Source organism: Erithacus rubecula, assembly GCF_903797595.1.
Source record: "Erithacus rubecula genome assembly, chromosome: 22".
Classification (NCBI taxonomy): Eukaryota; Metazoa; Chordata; class Aves; order Passeriformes; family Muscicapidae; genus Erithacus; species Erithacus rubecula.
In genome coordinates this window covers 4,441,525-4,463,823 of record NC_136674.1, presented here as the reverse complement: position 1 = coordinate 4,463,823, position 22,299 = coordinate 4,441,525, and the positions used below count along the sequence as shown (strand labels likewise).

General features: G+C 55.2%; 6 protein-coding genes across 10 annotated transcripts in view; 2 read left to right on the top strand and 4 right to left on the bottom strand.

Moving 5' to 3' along the window:
• Positions 1 to 486, bottom strand: part of SMG6 (SMG6 nonsense mediated mRNA decay factor) — a 103,935-nt gene extending 103,449 nt beyond the window's left edge. For both annotated transcript variants that reach the window (XM_079324819.1, XM_079324820.1), the window contains exon 1: positions 332 to 486. In XM_079324819.1, coding sequence (XP_079180945.1) covers positions 332 to 422 — 91 coding nt within the window. In that variant the 5' untranslated portion in view covers positions 423 to 486. The remainder of the gene's footprint in view (positions 1 to 331) is intronic.
• Positions 487 to 537: 51 nt separating this feature from the next.
• SRR (serine racemase) lies at positions 538 to 2,648 on the top strand. Its single transcript, XM_079324836.1, has 7 exons — positions 538 to 735; positions 904 to 1,039; positions 1,220 to 1,323; positions 1,396 to 1,515; positions 1,602 to 1,676; positions 1,895 to 2,104; positions 2,365 to 2,648. The coding sequence occupies exons 1-7, from the start codon at positions 565 to 567 to the stop codon at positions 2,560 to 2,562; spliced, it is 1,014 nt and encodes a 337-aa protein (XP_079180962.1). The 5' UTR covers positions 538 to 564; the 3' UTR covers positions 2,563 to 2,648.
• A 329-nt stretch (positions 2,649 to 2,977) lies between these two features.
• Positions 2,978 to 9,095, bottom strand: TSR1 (TSR1 ribosome maturation factor; the record flags this gene model as incomplete). Its single annotated transcript, XM_079324821.1, is given in 16 exon segments — positions 2,978 to 3,330; positions 3,427 to 3,501; positions 3,606 to 3,746; positions 4,013 to 4,129; positions 4,483 to 4,615; positions 4,913 to 5,023; positions 5,241 to 5,403; positions 5,800 to 5,996; positions 6,276 to 6,436; positions 6,731 to 6,890; positions 7,122 to 7,549; positions 7,816 to 7,950; positions 8,030 to 8,246; positions 8,465 to 8,568; positions 8,644 to 8,731; positions 8,733 to 9,095. Coding segments are annotated over 16 exon segments (2,772 nt in total). The 3' UTR covers positions 2,978 to 3,151.
• A 1,849-nt stretch (positions 9,096 to 10,944) lies between these two features.
• POLDIP2 (DNA polymerase delta interacting protein 2) lies at positions 10,945 to 18,258 on the bottom strand. 3 transcript variants are annotated; one of them, XM_079324833.1, is made up of 11 exons: positions 18,044 to 18,258; positions 17,560 to 17,641; positions 16,891 to 16,988; positions 15,976 to 16,072; positions 15,448 to 15,523; positions 14,750 to 14,857; positions 14,388 to 14,524; positions 13,408 to 13,434; positions 13,097 to 13,222; positions 12,612 to 12,691; positions 10,945 to 11,172 (listed from the first exon to the last, which is right to left on the bottom strand). In XM_079324833.1, the coding sequence occupies exons 1-11, from the start codon at positions 18,226 to 18,228 to the stop codon at positions 11,058 to 11,060; spliced, it is 1,131 nt and encodes a 376-aa protein (XP_079180959.1). In that variant the 5' UTR covers positions 18,229 to 18,258; the 3' UTR covers positions 10,945 to 11,057. The 3 variants fall into 3 exon arrangements, with proteins under 3 accessions (XP_079180959.1, XP_079180958.1, XP_079180960.1); XM_079324832.1 differs by lacking the exon at positions 13,408 to 13,434 and having other exon boundaries at positions 13,097 to 13,238; positions 14,377 to 14,524; XM_079324834.1 differs by lacking the exon at positions 13,408 to 13,434.
• A 61-nt stretch (positions 18,259 to 18,319) lies between these two features.
• Positions 18,320 to 20,651, top strand: VMA12 (vacuolar ATPase assembly factor VMA12). Of its 2 annotated transcripts, XM_079324838.1 has the most exons (6): positions 18,323 to 18,551; positions 18,625 to 18,698; positions 18,776 to 18,865; positions 19,713 to 19,749; positions 20,049 to 20,161; positions 20,246 to 20,651. In XM_079324838.1, exons 1-6 carry the CDS (start codon positions 18,380 to 18,382, stop codon positions 20,339 to 20,341), a joined length of 582 nt encoding a protein of 193 aa, XP_079180964.1. In that variant the 5' UTR covers positions 18,323 to 18,379; the 3' UTR covers positions 20,342 to 20,651. The 2 variants fall into 2 exon arrangements, with proteins under 2 accessions (XP_079180963.1, XP_079180964.1); XM_079324837.1 differs by having other exon boundaries at positions 18,320 to 18,551; positions 20,049 to 20,651.
• Positions 20,652 to 20,790: 139 nt separating this feature from the next.
• Positions 20,791 to 22,097, bottom strand: SEBOX (SEBOX homeobox). Its single transcript, XM_079324839.1, has 2 exons — positions 21,726 to 22,097; positions 20,791 to 21,603 (listed from the first exon to the last, which is right to left on the bottom strand). The coding sequence occupies exons 1-2, from the start codon at positions 22,014 to 22,016 to the stop codon at positions 21,355 to 21,357; spliced, it is 540 nt and encodes a 179-aa protein (XP_079180965.1). The 5' UTR covers positions 22,017 to 22,097; the 3' UTR covers positions 20,791 to 21,354.
• Positions 22,098 to 22,299: the final 202 nt, after the last annotated feature.

Here is a 22,299-nt window from a genome sequence, read left to right as displayed (position 1 = left end):
TTCACTTTTCTGTCAGTACCGCGCACCGGCCGCAGCCCCGAACCGCAGCCGGTACCGGGGGCTCGGCCCGGAGGACCCTGAGGGCTGGGACCGACTATCCCGGGGCAAAGCCGCTCCGGCCGCCGCCGCCCGGCCCGCAGCCTGGCCGCTCTCGGTGCGGGCTCCCAGCCCGGACAGCCCGGTGCCGGCGGGGCGGCAGCTCTGCCCTCAAGCCCTACCCCAGGCGCAGCGGGGCAGCGCGGCCGCGGGGCCGTGCGCGCCCACGGGCAAGCGCCTCTGCGAGGCAGGGCCGGCCCAGCAGCGGGTCGCGAGTGCCCCCGGCGCCCCTCACCTCGGCCGCCGCCGGCAGCGCGGGCCTGCGCCGCCACCATGTCCCGCAGCTCGGCGGCCGAGACGCGGACGCGCTCCAGCCCCTCCGCCATCTTGGCTGCGCCGGGGGCGGGAGGCACCGACGGCGGCCGCGCAGGGACAAACCGCCGCCGCGGGCCGCGCGCAGGCGCGCACGGGGCCGCGCACGGAGCCGCGCACGGAGCCGCGCACGGAGCCGCGCACGGAGCCGCGCACATGGCCGCGCACGGGGCCGCGCCGGGGCTGGGCGAGGTGCGGGACGCGGAGCGGCGGCTGCGGGGCCGCATCCATCGCACCCCGCTGCTCACCTGCGCCGGGCTGGACCGCATGGCCGGCCGGAGGCTGCTCTTCAAGTGCGAGCTCTTGCAGAGGACCGGATCCTTCAAGGTGCGCGGGGATGGCGGCACTGCGAATCCCCGGGGCAAAGGGCGCTTTTTGCAAAGGGGAAATCGCGTTCCGCCGATTGCCACCAGCTCCCGCCAGCCTGCCCAGGACTGAGGGGATGGAAGCACGAGCACGTTCAGCCCAGCACACACAGTCTGTCTCTGCTCGCAGATCCGCGGGGCCCTGAACGCGGTGAGGAGCCTCGTTGAGGACAGCGAGCGCACGGGCCGGGAGCTGCCCCGCGCCGTGGTGACACACAGCAGTGGCAATCACGGGCAGGCACTCGCCTGTGCTGCTCAGGCAGAAGGTAACCTGCACCCCCGCCCTCCAGCACAGCTCCGAGAGACGGGCACAGGGTAAATGCAGAGCTGGTTCCATTGGAGAGGATGCAGGAGCTGGCATAGGCAAGGCATTGACTGCTCCTGCAGTTCAAAGCGGCTGTTGGAACTTTTGGGTTGTTGGATTTACTTTCTCTCTCATTCCACAGGGATTCCTGCCTACATCGTGGTGCCCCGGACAGCCCCACAGTGTAAGCAAGATGCCATTCGTGCCTATGGTGCTACACTGGTGCCTTGTGACCCCAATGACAAGGTAAGGCACAGGGAGACTAGCCAGGGACACTGCCCAGCCAGAGTGAGAAGTGACAGCTGTGCTTTCCCTCAGTCCAGAGCTGAGACAGCATCTGCTGTGGTCCAGGAGACAGGAGGAGTCCTGGTGCACCCCAACCAGGAGCCAGCAGTGATCGCAGGGCAAGGCACCATTGCCCTGGAGGTGCTGGAGCAGGTGAGGGAAATGCACAGCCCCTGCAGGGGCACAGGAAAAAGGGGGACACAAAGTGTCAGAAGCCCTCACACTTCCTTTCTGCACAGGCACCCCAGGTAAATGCAGTGGTGGTTCCCGTCGGAGGCGGAGGAATGGTTGCAGGAATAGCAGTTGCCATCAAGGTAGGCAACAGCTTATCCAGGAAGCTCCTTGTGGGAAGTGCAGGACTCTCAAGACAGGCAGCAGCTTTTAACTTTAGAAAGACCCTGCAGTAAAAGTCTGTGGGTGCCTGGGGTCTGCATAGCAGCAGCAGCAGGGCCTGCTTAGCCCCCTGCACACACAGAAACAGGGGACAGGCACAGACAGGTGTCATCGAGGTGGCTCCTCCTGCTCTCCCCAGGCTTTGAGGCCAGATGTGAAGGTGTTTGCTGCTGAGCCAAGCAATGTGGATGATTGTTACCAGTCCAAGGTCCGGGGGGAGCTGACCCCCAACCTCCACCCCCGGGACACCATCGCAGATGCAGTAAAAACCAACATCGGACCCAACACGTGGCCCATCATCAGGGACTTGGTTGATGCTGTCCTGACAGTCTCAGAGGAAGAAATCAAGGTAAAGGCTCCCAGCTCCCTTCTCACGGTAGCTGCCAGCAGGCAGCTGCCTCCATCCCTGCCCTGCCCCCCTGCTCTCACCCCAACACACTCCCAGAGCAGCACAAGCCCCTGTGCACCTCAGCAGCTGTGACACCCACGCTGTCTCCAGCTGGAAAGGGCTGTTGGGAGCTCTGCCCTCCCTTCCCAGAGTGCTGCAGGGATGCCCTGGAGCAGCCTGTGCTGGCTGCTGGACTGACAGCTGCTGCCCTGTCCTGACAGAGAGCCACGTGGCTGGTGTGGGAAAGGATGAAGCTGCTGATTGAGCCAACAGCAGGCGTGGGACTGGCGGCCGTGCTCTCGGAGCAGTTCCAGGCAGTCCCTGGGGATGTGCAGAACGTTTGTATCGTGCTGTGTGGGGGAAATGTGGACCTGAGATCCCTGACCTGGCTCACAGACCTCTCTGGGAAAGCAGAATGAGGATGGAGTGGTGTTTCAAGGAATGAAAACCTCACTCTGAAGTTGTGCAGTGGTTTGCGCGCTACTAAAAACAGATCAAGTCCAAACGTTTGGGAGTTTTTGTGGAGGGACAAGGGAAGCTGGCATTTGTCTCTGTGGGGGGCCTGGAAACAAAGCACTGCCTGTTCTCCCTTCCCCAGCTGCCTTGCTTTGGCCCAAGCCTCCAGAGAGCTGCACTCAGTCACCCTCCCCATCTGCTACTTGGCTCTTCTTTCTCAGCAGCACAGGAGCTGCCAGCAAACTCCTTCACACTGCCAAATCCCCACACACCTCACGTGGCAGGGCATGAGGGACAGAAACAATCCCATTGGGCCAGGGGGTTCAGTTCAAGGGGTGCACAGAGCCTCCTGGCCACCACCACGACAGAGGCACTTAGGCATTTTTGACATTTTCCATTAAAATAAATAGCTATAGCTGGTACCTGAGCAGCAGCTGCCCCTGTACAGACCCCAGCAGTAACACGTCCAAGGTATCAGTGCTGTCCTCACAGTGCATGGGCCAAGAACAGCATCCAGGGAGCCAAGGCACAAACTCCAGCCATGCTGGAGACTCATTCCATTTCCACCTCCCGCTCTGGCAGTGCACTCTCACTCCTCACCCACGGCACAGGCTCTGGGACATGAGGGTCATAAGTCCACTTGGGAAAAACACGCTTGTAGAGGTTCAGCAGCACTGTGTCCTGGGACTTGAGCTGCCCATCAAAGTGGCATTTCATGTGGCCATGGGTTCCTAGGCAGAGGGCAGAAGAGGCCATTAGCATTCTCTCTGGCCCAGGAGGACCACACCATGCCAGGAGCACAGAGATCAACACCAAATCAAACCTACCTAACGGCTCCTTGATGTGCCCTCTGCGTCCCCACTTTGTCCTCAGCTCCACAGGCTTGAACCACATCACATCCTCTGGAGATGGAAACACAAAAGGCAGGTAAGGAACAGGCTGTGCTGCACATAACCACAGGGACAGAACTTCCAGAACCCCTCTTCCCAGCAGAGACCAGCTGTACCTCTGTTGAAGAACATGTATCGCACGACAGCTGTCTTGGTGAAGATCTTGAAGGGGTGGCCACTGAGCACCAGGCGCTTGATGACGATCCTGTCGGGGTCCACGGAGAGCAGGGAGCCCGTGGCAATGAGGTCGTGCATTCCTGCCAGGCAGAGTCACCAATGCACCAGGGCAGGTGCATCCATCACCCCTTCCCCACCACAAACTCCTTCCCCAAAGGGCTGCAGGCCCAGAGCAACCCCACAGCAGAGACAGACAAGTGACAACAGGGAGGGAGAGGAGTTCATCTCAAACAGCAGGAAGGGGGCAGATTTTTCAAGTCATGCTTTCTGGAGAGATGCACTTGTAAGCAGGGTATGGGAACAGTTTGTTTCCCAGACACCACATCCTAAGCATTTATCAACTCACCATTACTTCTCTGTTTGAAAAGCAGCACTGAGGCAGGGGGGAAAGTGATGGGAGCATAAACAGTCACCACCAGGGCAGCATCTGTACGCAGGAAACGCTCCAGCTTGTGCTTATCAGCTAGGACAGAACAGCAATGATCAAATTCAGGCCAAGAGCAGTCCTCAGAGCTGTGGGAAACTCCAGAGTTCAATCTTCCCTGTTCACCAAACACCCCTCCTCTGCTGGCACTGAGTAGCTGGGAATGAAGGTGACCCTCTGGCATGGAACCTGGACCTTGCCTGGATCATTGAACCACCTTTCCCAAGCCCTTCTACTCCCCGTGATTTAGTGCCTGGCCTGGAAGCCTCAGAGCCAAAGAGAGTCTTCACAAGAATCCTTCAGCCAGGTTCAGACACCACGGCTAAGACATCACAGGCTTCCAGCTGCAGAATTCCCAACCCCACTCCTGCTGTAGCCAGCCCCTGACAAACCTGAGGTGTGCTGGGAGAACAGGGGGGATGCTCGGAAGCGCCTGAAGCCGCAGTGGAAGATCAGCTCCTCCTTGGCCCTCACTGGCTCGCTGTTACCCGGATGCCGACGCACCAGGAAGTTCAACACGGACATCTGGAAGAGGCAGCAGAGTGAGGGGCTGCTGGGCAGCAGAGAAAGCAACAGGACACTGCAGCAGAGATCAATGTCCTTGAAAATGGGTTCCCAAAAGGTCACTGTCACCAGTGCCAGGTTAAGACACTTTATCCTAAACCCCTCCTGCAGCTTCTGCGTGCCCTGACCTGCTCTGAAACAGGAGCAATGTGGGCAGATTTCAGCCCAAACCCTCTGCAGCCAGACCCTCCCCAAACCATGCAGCCTGAAAGAACAAGGAGCTGCACATCTCTCCAAGGTACCATCTCTTTTGTTCACCTTTTGTTCGTGGGGAAGGAGCGAGAACAGGACCAGGGGTTTCCCTTCCTTGAAGCTCTCCATCACCGAGACAGGGACATTGCAGACATGAAGTGTAACATACCAACCCACCTGCCAAGACAGGAGCAGTTGTGAACACTTCTCTCAACAAAAAAAAGTCAGAAGATATGCCTGGATTAGGGAGGGAATCCAGGAGAAAACTGTCTGAACTTAGGGCTTCATGCTAAGAACCAGCTGGCTGACAGATCCACCCAACCCCTCCCTGGTAAGTCACTCCTTTGGGAGCAGAGGAATACAATAGGGAAAGAGATCAGCAAAAGGGAATTACCGAAGCTCCTTCAGTCTCCTCCTTCTCTATTTGCCTGAAGAGGTTCTTTCTGGTTCGGGAGAAGTCCTGGAACTGGAAGATCCTGGCATAATCCCTTGGAAGATTCTCTTTGGGGTCCCAAGGAGAAGTCCGGAAGCTTTTCAGCCCCCTGTACTTCTGGAACCTTGAGAACAGAGAGCAGTAAAGACAAATTACTTCACCAATTGAGGTGAATCCCATCCTTCACCACCACCTGTGGTCAGCAGGGTCTCACCTTCAGGAAGGGCAAAGTGAACAAAGCAAATATTAGCCCTCAGAAAATATCTTGGTACAAAGAGAGCTCAAACCAGCAGCCAAATCTCCAAACAACCTGTCCTTGCCTCAGGGCCATCCTCCTCCCTCTGCCAGGGCAGGACCCAGCTCTCCCTGCCAACTAGTGTCTGCTCTGGAAGCCTCAGAGCCAAAAAGGGTCTTCACAAGAATCCTTCAGCCAGGTTCAGACACCACGGCAAAGACATCACAGGCTTCCTCACCCAATTAAACAGAAAGGCCTCTCCCAGCAACCCAACCCATTTCTTACCTGACTCTGGCAGGCACATCCCGTGGTGTGTCCACCTCATCTGGAAACATCTCATCCATTCTCTCCTGCTTGTATCTCTCCAGCATCTGTTCATCCTCCTCCATCTTCTCGTCGTACTGTTCGTCCCGCAGGCACTCGGACACAGTCATGGTCTCACTCTCCTCCTCCCCAGCTTCCTCCTCACTGCTCTCCCCCTCCTGGCACAGGGCAGCACAGAGCCTGTGAGCACACAGAGCTGGGCATGCAGCACTGGGTGTGCTCACACTGTGGGATGTGGGAACCCAGCCCATCATTCTGGGGTCTAACAGGCCAAAGAAGCAATGTGATACATGTGGGGATTTAAGGGTGGAAATCCAGGCAAGTCCTGGCCCTGCATCATGCCCTTTTATAGATAAAGCAAGTTGGAAGGGCACAATTTTCCTAGAATGTGCAATAATGGCCTGGAGATCACTTGTACTATCAACTCTTGGAGGTACCTGAGAAACTGCCTCTTCCATCAGATCATCATCCATGTCATCATCTTCATCATCTTCATCCTTCTCACTGCCTTCTTCTCCATCATCCACAATCCAGGCAGCCTGGTACTTGGATGTGCCTTTGGGGACCTTTACCACCCTCCTGTCTGCCTTCAGAGATTCTGTAGAATTCCCACCAGTGATTAATACAGGAACAATTCTCCTTCCCCTCAGCAACATTTATATCAGGACAGCATAAACCAGATCTAGCCAGAACTGCTATTTTTCCAGCACAGGACAGCCAAAATCTGCTAACTTGCCAGGCAAACCACACAGCCTGCTGGCCACCTGATGGAACTGGGGATGGAAGCCATCCCAACTAAGATGTTTCTTCACAGCCACCCTGGTGACAGAAGTTTCTAACAACCCTCCCAAGAGAAATAAGGAAGAGATACAGAACTATTGCTTCTGCTCACCCTCTGCTTCCTGCAGTTCTTCTTCAGTGGGCCACGTCTGCTCCCCTTCCATGGGATCAGGAACCACTTCTGACTGCAGAGACTCCTGCTTGCTTGGATCTGCCTTCATCAGGACCTTGACATCTTCCTCCATCTCATCAGCACCATTTCCAGCTTCATCCTGAAGGGCAAGAGCAGAGTTCCTAGATCTGATCACACCTAACTCAAGCTTGAGATCAGTCTCCAGTGGAACTCCCTTCATGATGTCATGACACAACTTTCATTACACACAGACACAGATAAAACTCCATTTCTCCTCTCCTTACCCACATAACCCCAGATGCAATTTCCCCACTGAAAGTTTAGAAACCTGGAGTTCTAAGAGGACTGGCAAAGCTCTCACCCCACACACCTGAATCTCCATATCCTGACTCCTCTTCTGTCCTTTAACCACTCGTGTGTTCAAAGAGAGTGGGTCAGGGGGAGCATCCACCTGGCTGAGCTGGAAGTCCCCATGGCCCACAATGTGCACCAGGCTGTTCACATTGAGAGTCTGTCCCCGGACAAAGCCAGACACCTTCAGGGTCCCAAGCAGGTCAGTGTCCTGGCTGGGCACAAACTCAGCAGCACGGGCCAGCAGGTGAGCGCGGCGCTCCCGAAAAGCCAAGTGCCTCTGCTTCTGGGAGCTGAGGTGCCTCAGGAGCAGCGAGGATTCCTGCTCTGTGTTCAGGGGGAAGAGCTTGGCCTCGGGAAAACGCTTCTCAATGGATTTGCAGAGTTTCTTCCTGGCATCTATCCTCTTCTTAGGGGGCAGGTCAGTGCCACCCGGGACAGCCAGTGCTGCAGAGAACAGAGCTCGGGATCAGATCTAAAACCTTCTGATGTCCTTCATATCAAATACATATCAGCAGCCCAGATGGCCAGATTTGCACGGTAAGGTACTAAAGGAGTTTCACTGGTTTCAGTGGTGCCCAACAAGACATGGAGCAATGGCCATAACTTGAAATGAAAGAGCTTCCACCTCAACACAGGAAAAAATTTCTTTTCACTGCAGGTGGCAGAGCCCTGAAATTTAATTACTGCTACAATAATAAATTATCTCTCACCATAACTGGGGAGCCCCTGTGCAAAGAGGCAGGAGAGGCAGTATTCCCCAGCACTGTCCCAGCCTTCCACAGGGTCCAGGATGAACAGCAGAGAATCAGCAACCTTGGCAAGGTCTAGGACCGCGTGAAGATCTCCTGCACCCAAAACACCTCCATTAGTGGGGCTGCCAGAGGTACCAGGACAAGAACCCAACCAACAGCGGTGCCTCCTCACCTGCCTGGGCTGCAACAAAGCGCCAGCGCTGCTTGAGCCGGGGGCAGAGGAGGGCAAAGCCACCAGCTCCGCCCTCATCTGCACGGACAATGACCGAATCCTGGCTCTGCAGCAGGCGCAGCGAGTCGTGGGCTGCAGCCCTGCTGTGCAGCAGCACCACAACCACGAGGTGCGGGGGCCCGTCCCGGCTGCCAAGGCTGCGCTTCTCCGCCAGCACCTGCGGCCACCAGGGCACAGCGTGAGCGCCAACCCAAACCCGCTCCTCTCCCGCCCCCGGGCAAGGCCAGATTCCCTCAGCGCAGCCCGAACACACCCGCGCCGGTAACGCTCCGCTTGACCCAAACCCGGCCGGTCTCCGGCACAGACTCGAGCCCATCCTTTCCCGTTCCCCCGCAACAACCCGCCCGGCCGCGCCCGGTTTTCCCGGGGCCTCACCGCCTCCTTGCGCTGCCGGCGGAGCTGCAGCGCCTGATGCCGCCGGTCCACCCTGTTCAGGTCGCGGAGCCGCCGGCGGGGCTGGGCCTTGACGGGGACGCGGCCTGAGGAAGGGGGAAGAGAATGGTCAGGCTGGCCGAGGGCGGCGGGGAACGCACGGGGAGCCCGCCCCGCCTCACCTCCAGCGCGGCGCTGCGAGGAGCCGCTGTGCTTGCCGCCCTTGTGCGCTTTGTTCTGCTGCTTGAGCGGCCCGGGCCGGTGCGCGCCCGCCGCCGCCATCACCATGCTGCCGCCTCGCCGCCTCCGCCACGCCGCGGGCGCTGTGCGTCACTTCCGGCGCGACGGGAAAGCGCAGGAGGCGCACGTGGGCAGCGGGAGGAGAGGGACGGGACCGGGACCGGGACCCGGGAAAGGAGCCCCGGGAAAAGGCGGGGAGGGAAAAGCAGCGCGGTTGGCGGCCGTAGCGCCGCTGGGCAATGAGAGGCAGGAGGCAGAGCCGTTCGTTCAGCGCTTTATTGGTTGTTTCTTTGTACAGGTATTTACACGGAGACGGGGATAGGGCTCGGCCGCGCTCCGGGAAGGGCCTGAGGGATGAAGCAGTGGCGGAAAGGCCCTGCCGAGCCTCTGGCATCGCGCCCGGGGGCAGGACAAGCCTGATGGAGTGGAAACATTCCTCCCGCGCCCTGGTCTGTTACCGCGGTGACCTCGCATTTGCCAATCATTATCCAGCCAGGAATGTCCGTTCCTAGGCTGAGGCCGATGAGACCAAACCCCAGCAGAGCCCCTGCCCCGGGATCGCTCCATCCCTCAGGGGTGCAGCTCTCTGCTGATACAGAAAGCATGGGAGCCGCAGCACCCCAGACCCGCGTGGCTGAGCAGCGAGGTTAAACATTCACAGGGGTGTTGCAATCGCCAGTAACGCTGAAGCAACCCGAGGGAGAGGCAGGGCAGCCGCATGGGAAGGGAAAAGCAGGTTCCTGCTGCCTCTGAACTTGAGGCATCTTCCCACCTCCTCCTCCTGAGAGGAAATCAGCATGACAGCAGCAATGTGGGGTTGTCAGCTGTGAATGGTCTTTAGGGATCCGTTTCTACCCCTAAAAGCAGACTGGCTGTTTAAACCTCTGAAACTCTACATATGAGCACGTACTACCTGAGAGGAAAGAAGACAGAAAATTGAAGAGACTGGTGACAGATAAACATTGCAGTCAGTAAGTTTCTCTAAACAGGAATCCACTGGCTGTAGGACAGCATGAGAGTCTCCCCCAAAGGCTGTTTGCTCACAGCACTGCCACAGCTCTGCCTTGAAGAGCCAAAGGCAAACAGAGGGGGTTCCAGGGGAGAGGGAACAACTGGGGTACTTCTAAATGAAGGAAAACATCCTGTGAGTTAGTTACACCTTGTCATTTAAGGGAAAGGAGGAAGGTTGGAAACTCCCTAGGGTTACCACAAAGCTGAGTCACCCAGAAGTCTGGAAACCCAGAGACAGCCAGAAGGGTCCCACAGCATGGAGGCTGATGATCTTTGCAATCCTCAGAGCTGCTCTGGCTTTCCCACACATCCATACATTGCCATCTTAGACCTGCACATTCCTGAAGGGGCCTCCAGACACATGCCATAAAAAAATCACAACCTGCCAAGCAGAGCAAGAAGGAGCAGAAAGCCAAGCACTGCCTCACTGGCTGACAGCATTCCAGGAGAAAACAAGCATTCCTGTCAAAGCAGAAACTATCAATGAAATATAGATGCAGCCACAGTGTGGGAAGGGAAGAACCCTGCAGCAGCTGAGATGTAAATCCCTGCAGCAAGGCAAAGCCCTGGCAGGGGGAGGGCTCCCCTCAGCTCTCCTGTACCATCACAACACAGAGCCTGGTGCTCTGCACACACAGGACACTGTGACAGCACCATATGTAACCCACCTTGTCCCCTCTGCACCCTCTTCTCCAAAAAAGAAAATAAAAAATAAAATTAAAAAAAAAATAGGGCTTTGTATCACAGCACAAAGCCTAGACAAGCTGTGCCATGAGTGGAGCTCACAGCCTGCTCCAACCCTGGCTGAATCCCAAAAAGCAGCTGCACTGCAGGAAAGCTGAGCTCACATTCCTGTTCCCTAAAGGAGGAACAGCTGCTTCTGAAGCAGAAAGAACTCTGGGCTGACTCCACACGGGGAGAGCAACAAGCTGGGACAGGCTGGATGCAAAGCCATAGCCTTGGTTTAGGAAGGAAGACCTGGTTGCAACTGGAAGGGCCAGTTTATTGAGAAACCTCACATTGCAGAGAAGTCACAACACATTGGAAAGGGTCCAGGCCTGCTGAGGGGGGCCAGTCTTCTGCAGCAGCACAGATCTACATCCCCCAGCCCCAAACACCCAGCAGGTGCCACAGAGGGAAAGGTTACCTGGAACACAGCTTATGTTTTACAAGCAGCCTGAGAGAAGAGCCAGTAGTAAAGTTCCAAACAAAGCCTCCCCAGCAGACAACAGTTAAAACAAAAATGGTTTAAAATGTTTAAAAGCTCTGTGTTCTTGGCTGCAGCATAAAGGGGAGGCAAAGGTCTACAACACACACAGGCCTCCGTGGCTCTGGGCACTCTGATCTACCAGTGGAGGCCGGAGGGAGGAGTCTTCTCGTCCTTGTTGCTTTCCAGGGAAAAGGGAGGGATCCGCACGTCAAAGTGGGAACCATCAGGCCTCTCAAAGCGGAAAGTGCCCCTGCAAAAGTAACAGCAGAGATCACACTGAGGCCAGGGACAAACACACTGAGGGAGCATCAGCAAGAAGGGGAGAGCTGAGCTCTTCCATATCCTGGGGCTCCATCTGCAAGGCTGGTCCAGCTGCAAACATCTGCTGCCAGGATAACTCTTTTATGGAGGACTCCTGGGCAGTTTTGCATCACATCCCTATAACACATTTCCTGCACTAAGCTGGGATGATTGCAGCCCACAGGAGTCAAGCACCCTTGGTGCACCTGCAGCAGTGTTTACCCAATTCTCACTCCCCAGGAGACAGAGCCAGCTGAGCTATTTTTACAAACTGGTTACACGTAAATTCAGATTTGTATTTCTTGGCAGGAGCTCCACTGGTTGTCTATGACATTAAGAAATCCCATCACAGATGTAATTTGGAACAGCTTCAGCTTTGCCTTTCAGAACTGAACCTGCCTTTCCTGGTACAACCATTTGTTTACTGCTCTGAGCTATAGATGACTACTGCAGAACACAAACATGGGCAAGAGGGCTGTGGAGGTAAATTAACAGGTTCTCAGGACAAAGAGGACACAACTGAACACCAGAAGTCAAGCTGAGCACCTTCAGAGCTGCAGAACCTTTGCCTCTTTGTCTTCAGGATGTATGCAGAGAGGGAAAAACTACTAGACCATCTGGTTTTATTCCCCAGGGCATCCACTCAGGCAATTCAAAGTACTTCACATGGCAAACAAGATACACCCTATATGCAAAGATCTGCTCTCCTGCTTTTCCCAACTCGAAAGCTCAACTCAAAGGACATTTCCTTAAAAATAGTGCAGGAAGTCCTGTCATACAGAAGGCAAGAGGTGGCTGTGCAATCCTTGTCCACACAGAGGTGACACTAAATGTGCTAACCCAGCCAAAAGGCAAATAAAGAGAAGCTGCTTTAACCCCAAGGCACAGGAAAAGAACAACTCAGCTGGGCAACTTACAGAAGAAGAAACACCAGTTAGACTGAAGGCTTTACCTGGCCTAAACTGGGAAAACCCTGCATGCCTGACAAGAAGTGCACAGAGATGGAGTTAAAGCCCAATCCTCTCTCAAGAAAGGAAATACCAGAGCACACATCCCTGCTGCTGAGGGAATCACCAGCACAAAGCCTTGGCTCTCTCACCAAGGACCAAAAGGGAGAACTGTATCACATCTTTAAATCCAGTCTAGCACAGACCACAGCAGGAGGATAAATTATTCTGGAACCCTTTCTGGTGCAGAGAACCAACACATCATCTTATCACTAAGTAGGATACAGCTAGAGAGAAGCTCATCAGACTCTAGCTACCAACTGTGTCCTGTCCAGTCCACTTCCACCCAGCTTTCAGCCACAACCCCCAGCAAACTGCACCCCAGCTCGCTGCTGGGGGGTCCTACACCCAAAACTCTGCTGCAGCAATAAGGACTTCTTACCACATGTGACCACTGGATGCCTGCAGGGAGACGTGGCTGCTGTACTGAAATGCTGGCTGTTCTTTGGACAAAACTGGCTCCTGAGAAGACAAGAGACTTGGCATCAGCAATTCTATCACAGGCATCAACAGGAAATTTATACAGCATGAAAAGAAAAACCAGAGACCTACACCCCAGGACTTCTGCCAATTACAAAGCAAACAATTTGTCCACTGAGCAGCACCAGAATCCCATTATTATTCCAGTTTTTCAAACACCAGTCATTTAAAATCATCCTGTAATACTCAGTGTGAAATCTCAGTTCATGCAGACAAACAAAGATGAAAAGCTCACATGACTTTTTTCATTGCCAGTTTCCCACTCCATCTACTTCAAGTGCCCACTAAGCAATTTACTGGCAAATCCAAGTGAGAAAACTCCAGCAAAGGGCTGTGTTTCCCAAAAAAAAGACTGCATGGTACCTACCCTTCCTACATGGTACCTACCCTTCCCACAACCCCACGGCCCCGGACTGTTTCCAAGGTGCCAGACAAGCTGAATATCCTCCAGTGGCGCTCTCGGAGCTGCACCACTTCACTGTCCAGGTTCTCCAGGCGAATACAGTAGCGCCACTGCACAGAAGAGAAACTCTTATCAAGAGCTGGAATCAGCTGCAACCAGTTGATAGCCTACAGATGATACTGGGAAATAGTTGCCAGGCATAGGCTGCTCTCCCTCAGAGCTTATCACACTGCAGTGATGCCACAGCAAATAAACTCCTTCCCTTTAGCTGCTCCATGACACAAAAGGTACTTACCCAGTAGACATGAGAATTCTGGGCTTCCTGTCAAGAGAAACAAAAGACTTTAGCAGCTGTCCTTGGACACGTGGTGCCAAAAACCTCTTCAGCTGTCGGCACAGCACCAGCACAGGGGCTCTCACTCTGTGCCAGGGTGACGCAGACAACTCACATGAGCACAGGCAGCTGCTCTCCAAGGCCTGCCACCAGCAGAGCCTGGCACTGGCTCTGCTCTACAATAATCATGGGCTGGGAGATTTGCAAGGATCTCGTGACAACCCCCAGGGTTCATCTCCATGTTAATTACACGCTTTCTACAGATCTAGAAACACCCCTTTTCCTTGCCATTGGGCACCTGTTTTTCTGACAAACATCAGCTGGACTCCACAAAAGCTGCAAATCCACACCAAAATGTGCACCTGCCACAGCTCAGGCTCCCCAACAGCCATGCTCAGAAATCACAAACTGCTGCAAGAATTCCCAGCTCTCCCACTCGGGAGTCTGTTGGAGCTGCATTATTTTGGATGGTCCATGTGAAGTTCTGTGCTATAAAGAGCACATGGTTATCAGCTAAATCCAGAAGGCCTTAGCCAAACCCTCTAAGCCAAACAAGAGGCAGGAAATGGGCAGGCAACCACAGCCCATCACTGGGCAGGGTAACAGATGTGTCTGTTGTTACAGAGCAGATGGCCCCAGTGTCACCTCACGTGACTGAGGCAGTAACATGACCAATTCAAAAGCCTTCCCAAATATCTAGCTAGCACTGTTGTGCAGAAAGTTACAGGTTATTTCTTATCCTACTGATAACCAGCAAAAGCCGAGCAGGAGCTGCTCTCAAAAATAAATACCAAAACTGTTTCATGTTTACACCCATGAGAACAAAATGACAACTGTGGTTAAATTCACTTCTCCAGTAGGCACCTTCAGGCAGCAAACCAGTCTTATAAAAACAAGCCAGTGAAGCAAATGGCAGGATCAGCAGAGCACCACAGACCTACCCTCATGCCCATGTAGAAGGGGATGACAGTGACACGGATGTTCTCTGTAGTTTCTCTGTGCACATCCGAGAGCTCCAGCCAGGGGTGGTTCTTCTCCTGCCATGCACACAGAGTGTCCCTTGCTACAAAAGGTGGGACTGTGGGGAAGGAAAGGGGAGAGGCAACATTGTAGCTGGAGTGCTCTCCCCACAACACAATTCCTTTCACATGGTTAAAAAAAACATTCAAAGGCACATTCACTGTTACAAACCCAAGCTAGACATGATTTTTATACCATATCTGAGATGATGGGGTTTGGGTGTTTGTTAAAAAGCACTGCAAGCATCTGGCTCTGAAGAATTCCCTGTGAAGCCAGAACTTACCTTTTGTTTGGTCGTACATGAGGAACCTCTCAAAGAGCTCATGCTGGATGGGCACTTGATCTGTGGAGCTGTAGGGAAGGATGTCTTCATGGCTTACATAATCTAAACCTGCAAAAGAAACCCCAAAAGCCATGGCAACTTCCCCAGTAGAGAGCAGCTCAGAAGTCTGCTGATAGAAAAATTGATCAGACTGGTGAGAAGAAAGAACTTTGGCAGCAGAAGCTGAAGCTAGTATCACAACTGCAAGGAAGAATGGAGGAGACGTGCCAGCAAACTCTTGGCAGTGTTCTCCTGTGAGATTTTTCATGGGATGACTCCTCTGATAAACACACACTGCCCTGCAAAGTGCATGCACTGCCCCAAAAACACTCTGGGCAGGAAATGCCCAGGACAGGAATAAATCCAGCCGTCCTGCTGACAAAGTAGAACAGCCTATACACAACTTGGTATGGGATCTATATCTCAAGAGCTCAAATCAGACATGGCTGTGTCTGATCACAGAGGGCCCAACTTCCAGTTGTCCAAAGGGCTTCCAGCACTTTAGTCCCTCTGTTGTCTCCAGCACAGCCCTAAGCTACAGACAGATCCACTACAGAATGTCCTGTAGGAATTGCTGCTTCACTGCCAGGAGTTGAGCACTGACACCTTTTCTGACCTGCCCTCACAACAAGCAGAGGCTGCAGGAGGGTTTTACTCACCTGGGATGGCATAGAGGGCTCTGCTGTCATCATGATTGGCCAGGAATGTCACTGCCTCTGTCTGTGATCTCTGGGACTGAGAAACAGGAGGGTTTATGTCCTTCTGTGTGCATTGTTGCAGGACAGTTTATAGTCATATTTCAGCTCATTAGTGTGGTTTATAAAGCATGTAATGTCTATTTTATTTAACCAGTTCACCTCAGAACTTGTCTCCATTTAATTCCTCTGGGCTAACTCCCCACTCAAAGAAGCATTTTCAGTGCTGCAGCCCACATTCCTAATGATCTGTGTGCAACACTGTGGCAACAGCACCAGGAAGAAGAAAAGGGGCTGGAAACCGGAAACATGATCCAGAAAAAGTCACATGACATTCCAGATGATCTTTTTCAGGAAAAATATGCCTTTATTTGTCTAAAAATCCTAGCCAATCCAGTTACCCACCAAAGTAATTTTCCTTCAGTGCCTGTTTGAACCACTCATGTAGGAGAAGATACTCAAGTTTCAATACTGAGATTACTCATTACTTACTATATGTGGACAATCCCGGGCATCTATTAACACCTGGTAGTAAGTGTGTGTTTTGCCCTTGACCTCTTTGGAACCATGGCCTGCCACATTCTCACTCCTAAAGAGAAAAGCAAAGCTCTGAGCTCAAGCACAGGATGGCAGCAAATTCTTGTTACCAGGACCAAGCACTTATAAACAATGATTTTTCAAAAAAAAAACCACATCTGACAGCCTGTAATCATTTGGTTGCACCCAAACCAAAGCCCCATGAGCCACCCACATAAGGACAGATGAGCTGAGATGACCATCAGTGGTGTTAGGCACAGGCAAAACAGCTCAGAAGTTTTTCCTGCTCAGTGTAGGCTCCTCTCTGGGGTGGATATTCCTACTGCCCTCTGATTTTCTCTCTGTTCCTCACTCCTTCCCAGCACAACTCATCACAGGCCAGGGGAAAAAATGGATGCAAGAGGCAGAGAGAACTGAACAGCAACTCAGGAAGGATGAACTTGGCTTAATGGGTTGAAATTGAGGAGGAAGCTGACAAATCCAGCTCACTGGCAATCTAGAGCAGCCTCTAACTGGTAACTGGTTAGATCCAGGAGCCTGGATCTAACTCAAAAAGGGTCTTTTTGTAAAATACAAAATCCCATAGTGTAATTTTTAAACTGATTTTTATTTCATCCATACACACACTTTCATCCTTTACACTTCCATATTGCTAATTAATACTTCAATTAATACTCTAATTAATATTCAATACTTAATTAATAATGAAGTATCTCCTCTTCAAGAACCTCTCCTAGTTTACACTCATGCACAGACCCACGCCATTGCCCCTCCTTAAAACCACTTGTTTACCCCAAGCAGGAAACTGACTACAAAATGTAAATCTAACAGTCCAACAACATGAACCAGAAGAAACCCTCAAGTCCTTACTTTTCTGTGACAGGAGAAGCCACATCCCGATCATAGAGCCTGGCTTGCCAGGGAAACAGGACTATTCCTCGATAGCCAAACACACTGTGAAGGAAGAGCTGGAAGGAACAAATAATTGCAGCTGGATTATTTTAAAAATCTGTTATCTGAGGTAAAGCTACAAATATTTACAAGAGGTTTAATGTATGGGATGGGGATACAGGGAGAATCACAACTTTGATGACCCAGAGCAGAAAGAGAGAACACAAACAGTTTGGGATGGGAGAAGAAATCCATGTCACCTCTATCCCACAAAAGGGAAGGATTAAATAGTAATGCAGTAATAGAGCAGCAGAAAGGAGAGACTGCTCAGAAACAGATCTGAGGAATTCAAGTTTAGTTCTTATACCTCAAATTCATTGATTGTCTCTGGATCCTTGAGGGAGAAAACCCCAAAGTAAGACCAGTGGAGCAAATGCCATTGTACAACAGTTGTGTTGTGCTGCAGATTCTTATCAAGCTGCCATTGTCAGATGACTGACAAACTGCAGACACAGCACACACAAGGAGCACCGAACTGTGAAACTCCCAGCCTTGTGCTGCTGAGATTTTCCTCAGGGGAAATCCCTCAGCTGCCCAATCCCTGTGGCACGAGCCTGCAGGGTCAGCTGTGCCCCCCAGAACCTTTACCTGGCCTGTCTCGTATTTGCCGTGCTGCTTCGGGGCCTCAAACACTCCCACGGTCTCCAGCACTTTGCCCTCGGGCCGGTTCCTGGGAGCAGAGAGGCAGCTCGGAGGGTCGGCAGGGGCTGAGGCAGCCCCCAGGCCAGGGGACACTGCTCCCCACCCTGTGCATCCCTCGGGTACCCCACAAGAGCCCCACTATGCACTGCCCAGCCCAACTCCCCCCTCTCTTCTTTTTGCCAGTCTCTCCTTTCCCCACTGCCCTGGGCACCCTCACCCACTTGTCCCATTAGCCCAATCCCTCCTCTCCCACATCTCTGTCCCGACAGCTTTCCCCAGTGACTCAATGCACCCCACCTCCTCCGCAGACTCACCCCAAACACCCCCTGCGAGCCCTCACCCCCTCCCAATCACCCTTTAAACAGGCCCTCACCGCCTGTCTGCCCGAACCTCCCAACAGCCCCTCACCCCAACCCCTCACAGGCCTCACCGCGACGAGAGGTGCCGCCGCGGCGGCAGCAGCAGCGGCAGTGGCAGTGGCAGCGCCGCTGTCCCCCCGGTGCCCAGAGCCCGCAGCTGGCGGGCGGGGGGCGGCTCCCAGAGCGGGGGCGGCCCGCGGGCCCGGGCCCGGCCCAGCGCCGCCGCCACGTACCGCCGCGCCGCGCCGCCCGACATCCCACCGCCCGCGGCCCACAGTGCCCCGCGCGGCCCCGCCCCGCCCCGCCCCGCCCCGCGCGCCGCTCCGCCCCGCCGCGCCCCGCCGCCTCGATGGTTCATCACCGCCCCCCATCTCCCGGTCGCCCCGGCAACGCCCGCCGGGCCCAACATGGCGTCGTCGGTGCGGGCCGGGCCGCGGCTGCGGCGGGCGGTGCGGGACGGCGAGTTAGCAGCGCTGCCCGCCGGGCTGCGGGATGAGCTGGAGGCGGCGCTGGCGGAGGAAGGAGGGTTGGTGCCTTTCAGCCTGCTGCGGAGGCTGCACGCCGCGCTGCGGGAGGCAGGTAGGCCGCGCTGCGCCGGGGCGCCGCCACCGCGCCGCGACCGCGCCGTGACCGCCCCGTGCCCCGCCCGCAGGGTCTCCGCTGCACCTACACGAGCTGCTGGAAGGATGCGAGATCCACCTGCCCGAGGTGCCGGTGCCGCCGCGGGTGAGTGAGGCCCGGCCGGGAGTCGCGGGAGGAGGCGGCGGCTCCCGGCCCTCACGGTGGGTCTGTGCCTCCCCCAGAACCCCGAGCTGGTGGCCCGGCTGGAGCGGATCAAGGCTAAACTGGCACACGAGGAGTACCAGCGGATGACCCGCAACATCACCAGCCAGGTGAGTGCCTGCTGCCAGGATTCATCCCTCAAACACCTGAGAGCAAAGATTTTCCCCTTAGAGTGAGTGCAGTGCAGACGGGATATGGCAGACATTGGATGAGAGCACACTATAAACACACCCGGAACAACAGATCCGTGTTGAGGACAGAGGTAGGACAGGGTTAATTAGACACACTGGCTTCTGGGAACTGCTCGCTGCGCCAAAGATCTCAGGTTCTGTTCTGGGAGACTGAGCACATGCCATAAATGTTTGACTGGGAACATCTGTGATGGTTAAATTTTTGTCATAGTTTTAAAATTGCCTCATGTCAAGGTAAAAGCTGAAAATACAAGATCATATGTGGGTGCTCATTCTTTCCTGAGAGAGCTGAGATCTTCTGGCAGGGTGATTGTTCAGACAAGTCAGCATCCCTTCCTGCTGGCATTCCTTGTATCCCATTCTGCCCTTCCACACTGTACCTGGCACCCATGTGCACATTAACTCTCATGGGAGGATCTGCTCTGCTCTCTGCCAAGCTGGACCATTCCAGGTTTGACCTGGTTTAGTGAAAGCTGTCCCTGCTCATGGCAGGGGCTAGAACAAGATGATCTTTAAGGTCCCCTTCCAAGCCAAACCATGCTGTGATCTATAATCCAGGGTGGTTTTAGCAGAGGTTGTGCAAAACCTAAGAGAAACCTGCGTTCTGTGAAACTGCTGCTCCCCTACAGCCCACCTACCCAAAACCGCAGAGCCTTGGGGTCAGGACAGGGCATTGGCATTGCTTTTATTCTGCACACACAGAAATAACATTACTATTAACATTAAAATACAAGTGATCACAAGCTGCTTCAATCCCTTCTTTCAGGAGATGAACGGTCCCTTGGCTGAGTTTGGGAGGCAAGGTGAGTGGCTCCCTGTCCTGTTGACATGTGGCAGGTCAGGCATGGGAACTGTTCCATCTCCAGCTGGTGACAGCCCTTCCCTCTTGGAGTATCTCACCAGAAGGTTTTCATGCACTGAAGTGTTCCTTGAAGAAAGGAGCCTGTTGGTGATTCTTACCAATATTTCTGGAGGCACCAAGTGCGTGACTCCTCCAGGATCACATCTCCCAGCTGAGGCAGCTGTGCATGATCACACCTTGTCACCAGCCCTACTTCCCAGCCTTACCTAAAATCAGCTCCTTTACCCTTCTGTCCCCCAGTTCGCTCTGTGAAAGCCGTTGTCATCACCATCTTCAACTTCATTGTCACCGTGGTGGCCGCCTTTGCCTGCACCTACCTGGGCAGCCAGTACGTCTTTACAGAGACAGCAGCAGTGAGTGAGCCCAGCCCCTGGCAGCCCCTCTGTGCTGGCCAGGCTGGACACCCAGGGTCACCTCTCTGTCCTTTGTGTCCCCAGCGTGTGCTGTCAGCTGTCATTGTGGCCTCGGTGGTGGGCTTGGCCGAGCTGTACGTGATGGTGCGGACCATTGAGGGGGACCTTGGGAAGCTGTGACCATGAACTGCCTGCTTCGTGCTGGAGGCTTTCGTCCTCCCGTGGAGCTGCTAATTTGGGACAGATCTTGTCCCATCTGTACCTGTTCCTGCTGTGGGAAGATTGTTGCACTCCTCAGGCTCGTCCTTGGCTTCCCGCTCCTGAAATGAATCATGGGTTGGAAATTCCAGAGCTGCAGAACAGGAGGGGGAATGGCTGTGGACTCTGACCACCCCAGCAGGGAGAGGGGTATCAGCTCCTGCCATCCCTGTTCTGGGAAGTCCCTGTCCCTTTATTCTGGAAATAAATGACACTGTGTGTTCATAACTTTCTTCCTGTGCATCAGGAGATGTCTGTTGGTATGAGAAACATTGATGTGGCATCTAAGACATCACAGAGGTGTGAATCTTCCCTCTCCCTCTGCATCCTGCTCCATCTCCTGTCCACACCCTCTTCTGCCTGCACAGTGAGGGATGCACAGTGCTCCCAAGTCCCTGCCAAAAGATGCTCAGATTCTGGAGGCAGGGAGAGAACACCCCTCAACACTGAGCCCAGGGGTGTCTCAGGTGCTGTGGGGCAGAGAGCAGAGCCAGCTCAGTGCACCCACAGCAGGGAGGGGACAGCCACACCAGACCCTGGGGACCTGGACACCTGCCGGGTGGGCACTCTGCCAGGGCCAGACACAGTGATTAATGCTCTGATGGCAGCTAAGCCCCTCTGGAAACACGGTTTAATATCCGATCCAGGGAGATCTGCCGGCACCTGCGAACGTGCCTGCGGATTAGGGGCGGCCGCGCCACAATCATCCGTGGATACGGCCTCAGATTAAGGTATTTTTCCAAAAGATTAGTCGGTATTAGGGACCTGATGGGGAGCTGCCCCTGCTGTGGCCGCACCGGCATTTAGGATATTGGATGACATCCTCGGAGCCTTTGGGACCGGCGGTAATTCCACGCCCTAATGAAATCGTGACGCTAATCCAGGGGGGCCGCGGTGCCAGAAGGGTCCCTAGAAGCCAGGGGTGCTAGCCACGGCTATGGCTCGCCCAGGTTGGTGATGGCCGCGCTGTAGATGAGGTCGGAGATGGAGCCCAGCGAGGTGGGGAAGCCCCGAGCGGGGCTGTGGGATCCCGGCGGCGGCAGGGCAGGGGCCGGGCACGGGATGCTGCCGTCGGGAGGTGCCGCGGGGGGACCCCGCTCCCCGGGCGGCGGCAGCGGCGGTAGCGGTGGCGGCTCCGGCTTGGCGCTACGGATCCTGCGGGCGCGGCGGTTCTGGAACCAGACCTGGGACGGGCGAGGGGAACTGTGAGACATCGACAGCGCCCCGACAGGGTGACCCCGAGGAAGAAGGGGAGCCCGGGAGAGAAGGAGGAAGGGATGGAGGGGAGGGTCCCGCCTGCGCTCACCTGGATCTTGGCCTCGGGCAGCTGGGTGAGCTCGGCCAGGCGCTCCCGGGTGGCGATGTCCGGGTAGGGCACGGCGGCGAAGGCCCGCTCCAGCTCAGAGAGCTGCCCCCGGCTGAACGTGGTCCGCCGCCGCTTCCGCGGCCCTCCCGGGCAGGGACAAGGACAGGGACAGGGGCATGGTCCCGGGGCGCCGCCCCCGCCCGTCGCCCGCCCGCCGGCCGGCCCGCCCGGCCCGTCGGGGAAGCGGAGCAGCGGCTGGGGAGCGCGGGAGGTGCCCGGGGCCGCGCTCATCCTGCCCGGCTCCCCCGGGCCCGCCGCCGCCCCGGCTTTTATCCCTCCCGGGTCCCCCCCGGCGGGCTGGGACCGCCCCGAGCGGGCGGTGCTGTCCCCCCTCAGCCCTTCCCAAGGGCTCCCGGGGCCGGTCCCAGCTCCGCGCCCCCGATGACAGAGCCCCGACATACCCGACTGACCCCCCAGCATCTCCAGGAACCAGCACCCGCATCAGATGCTCTTACAGATCTGCCCCGCGCCGCCGTCGGGGCACGGTGGGGCCCATAAGGATCCCAGGGCTCGG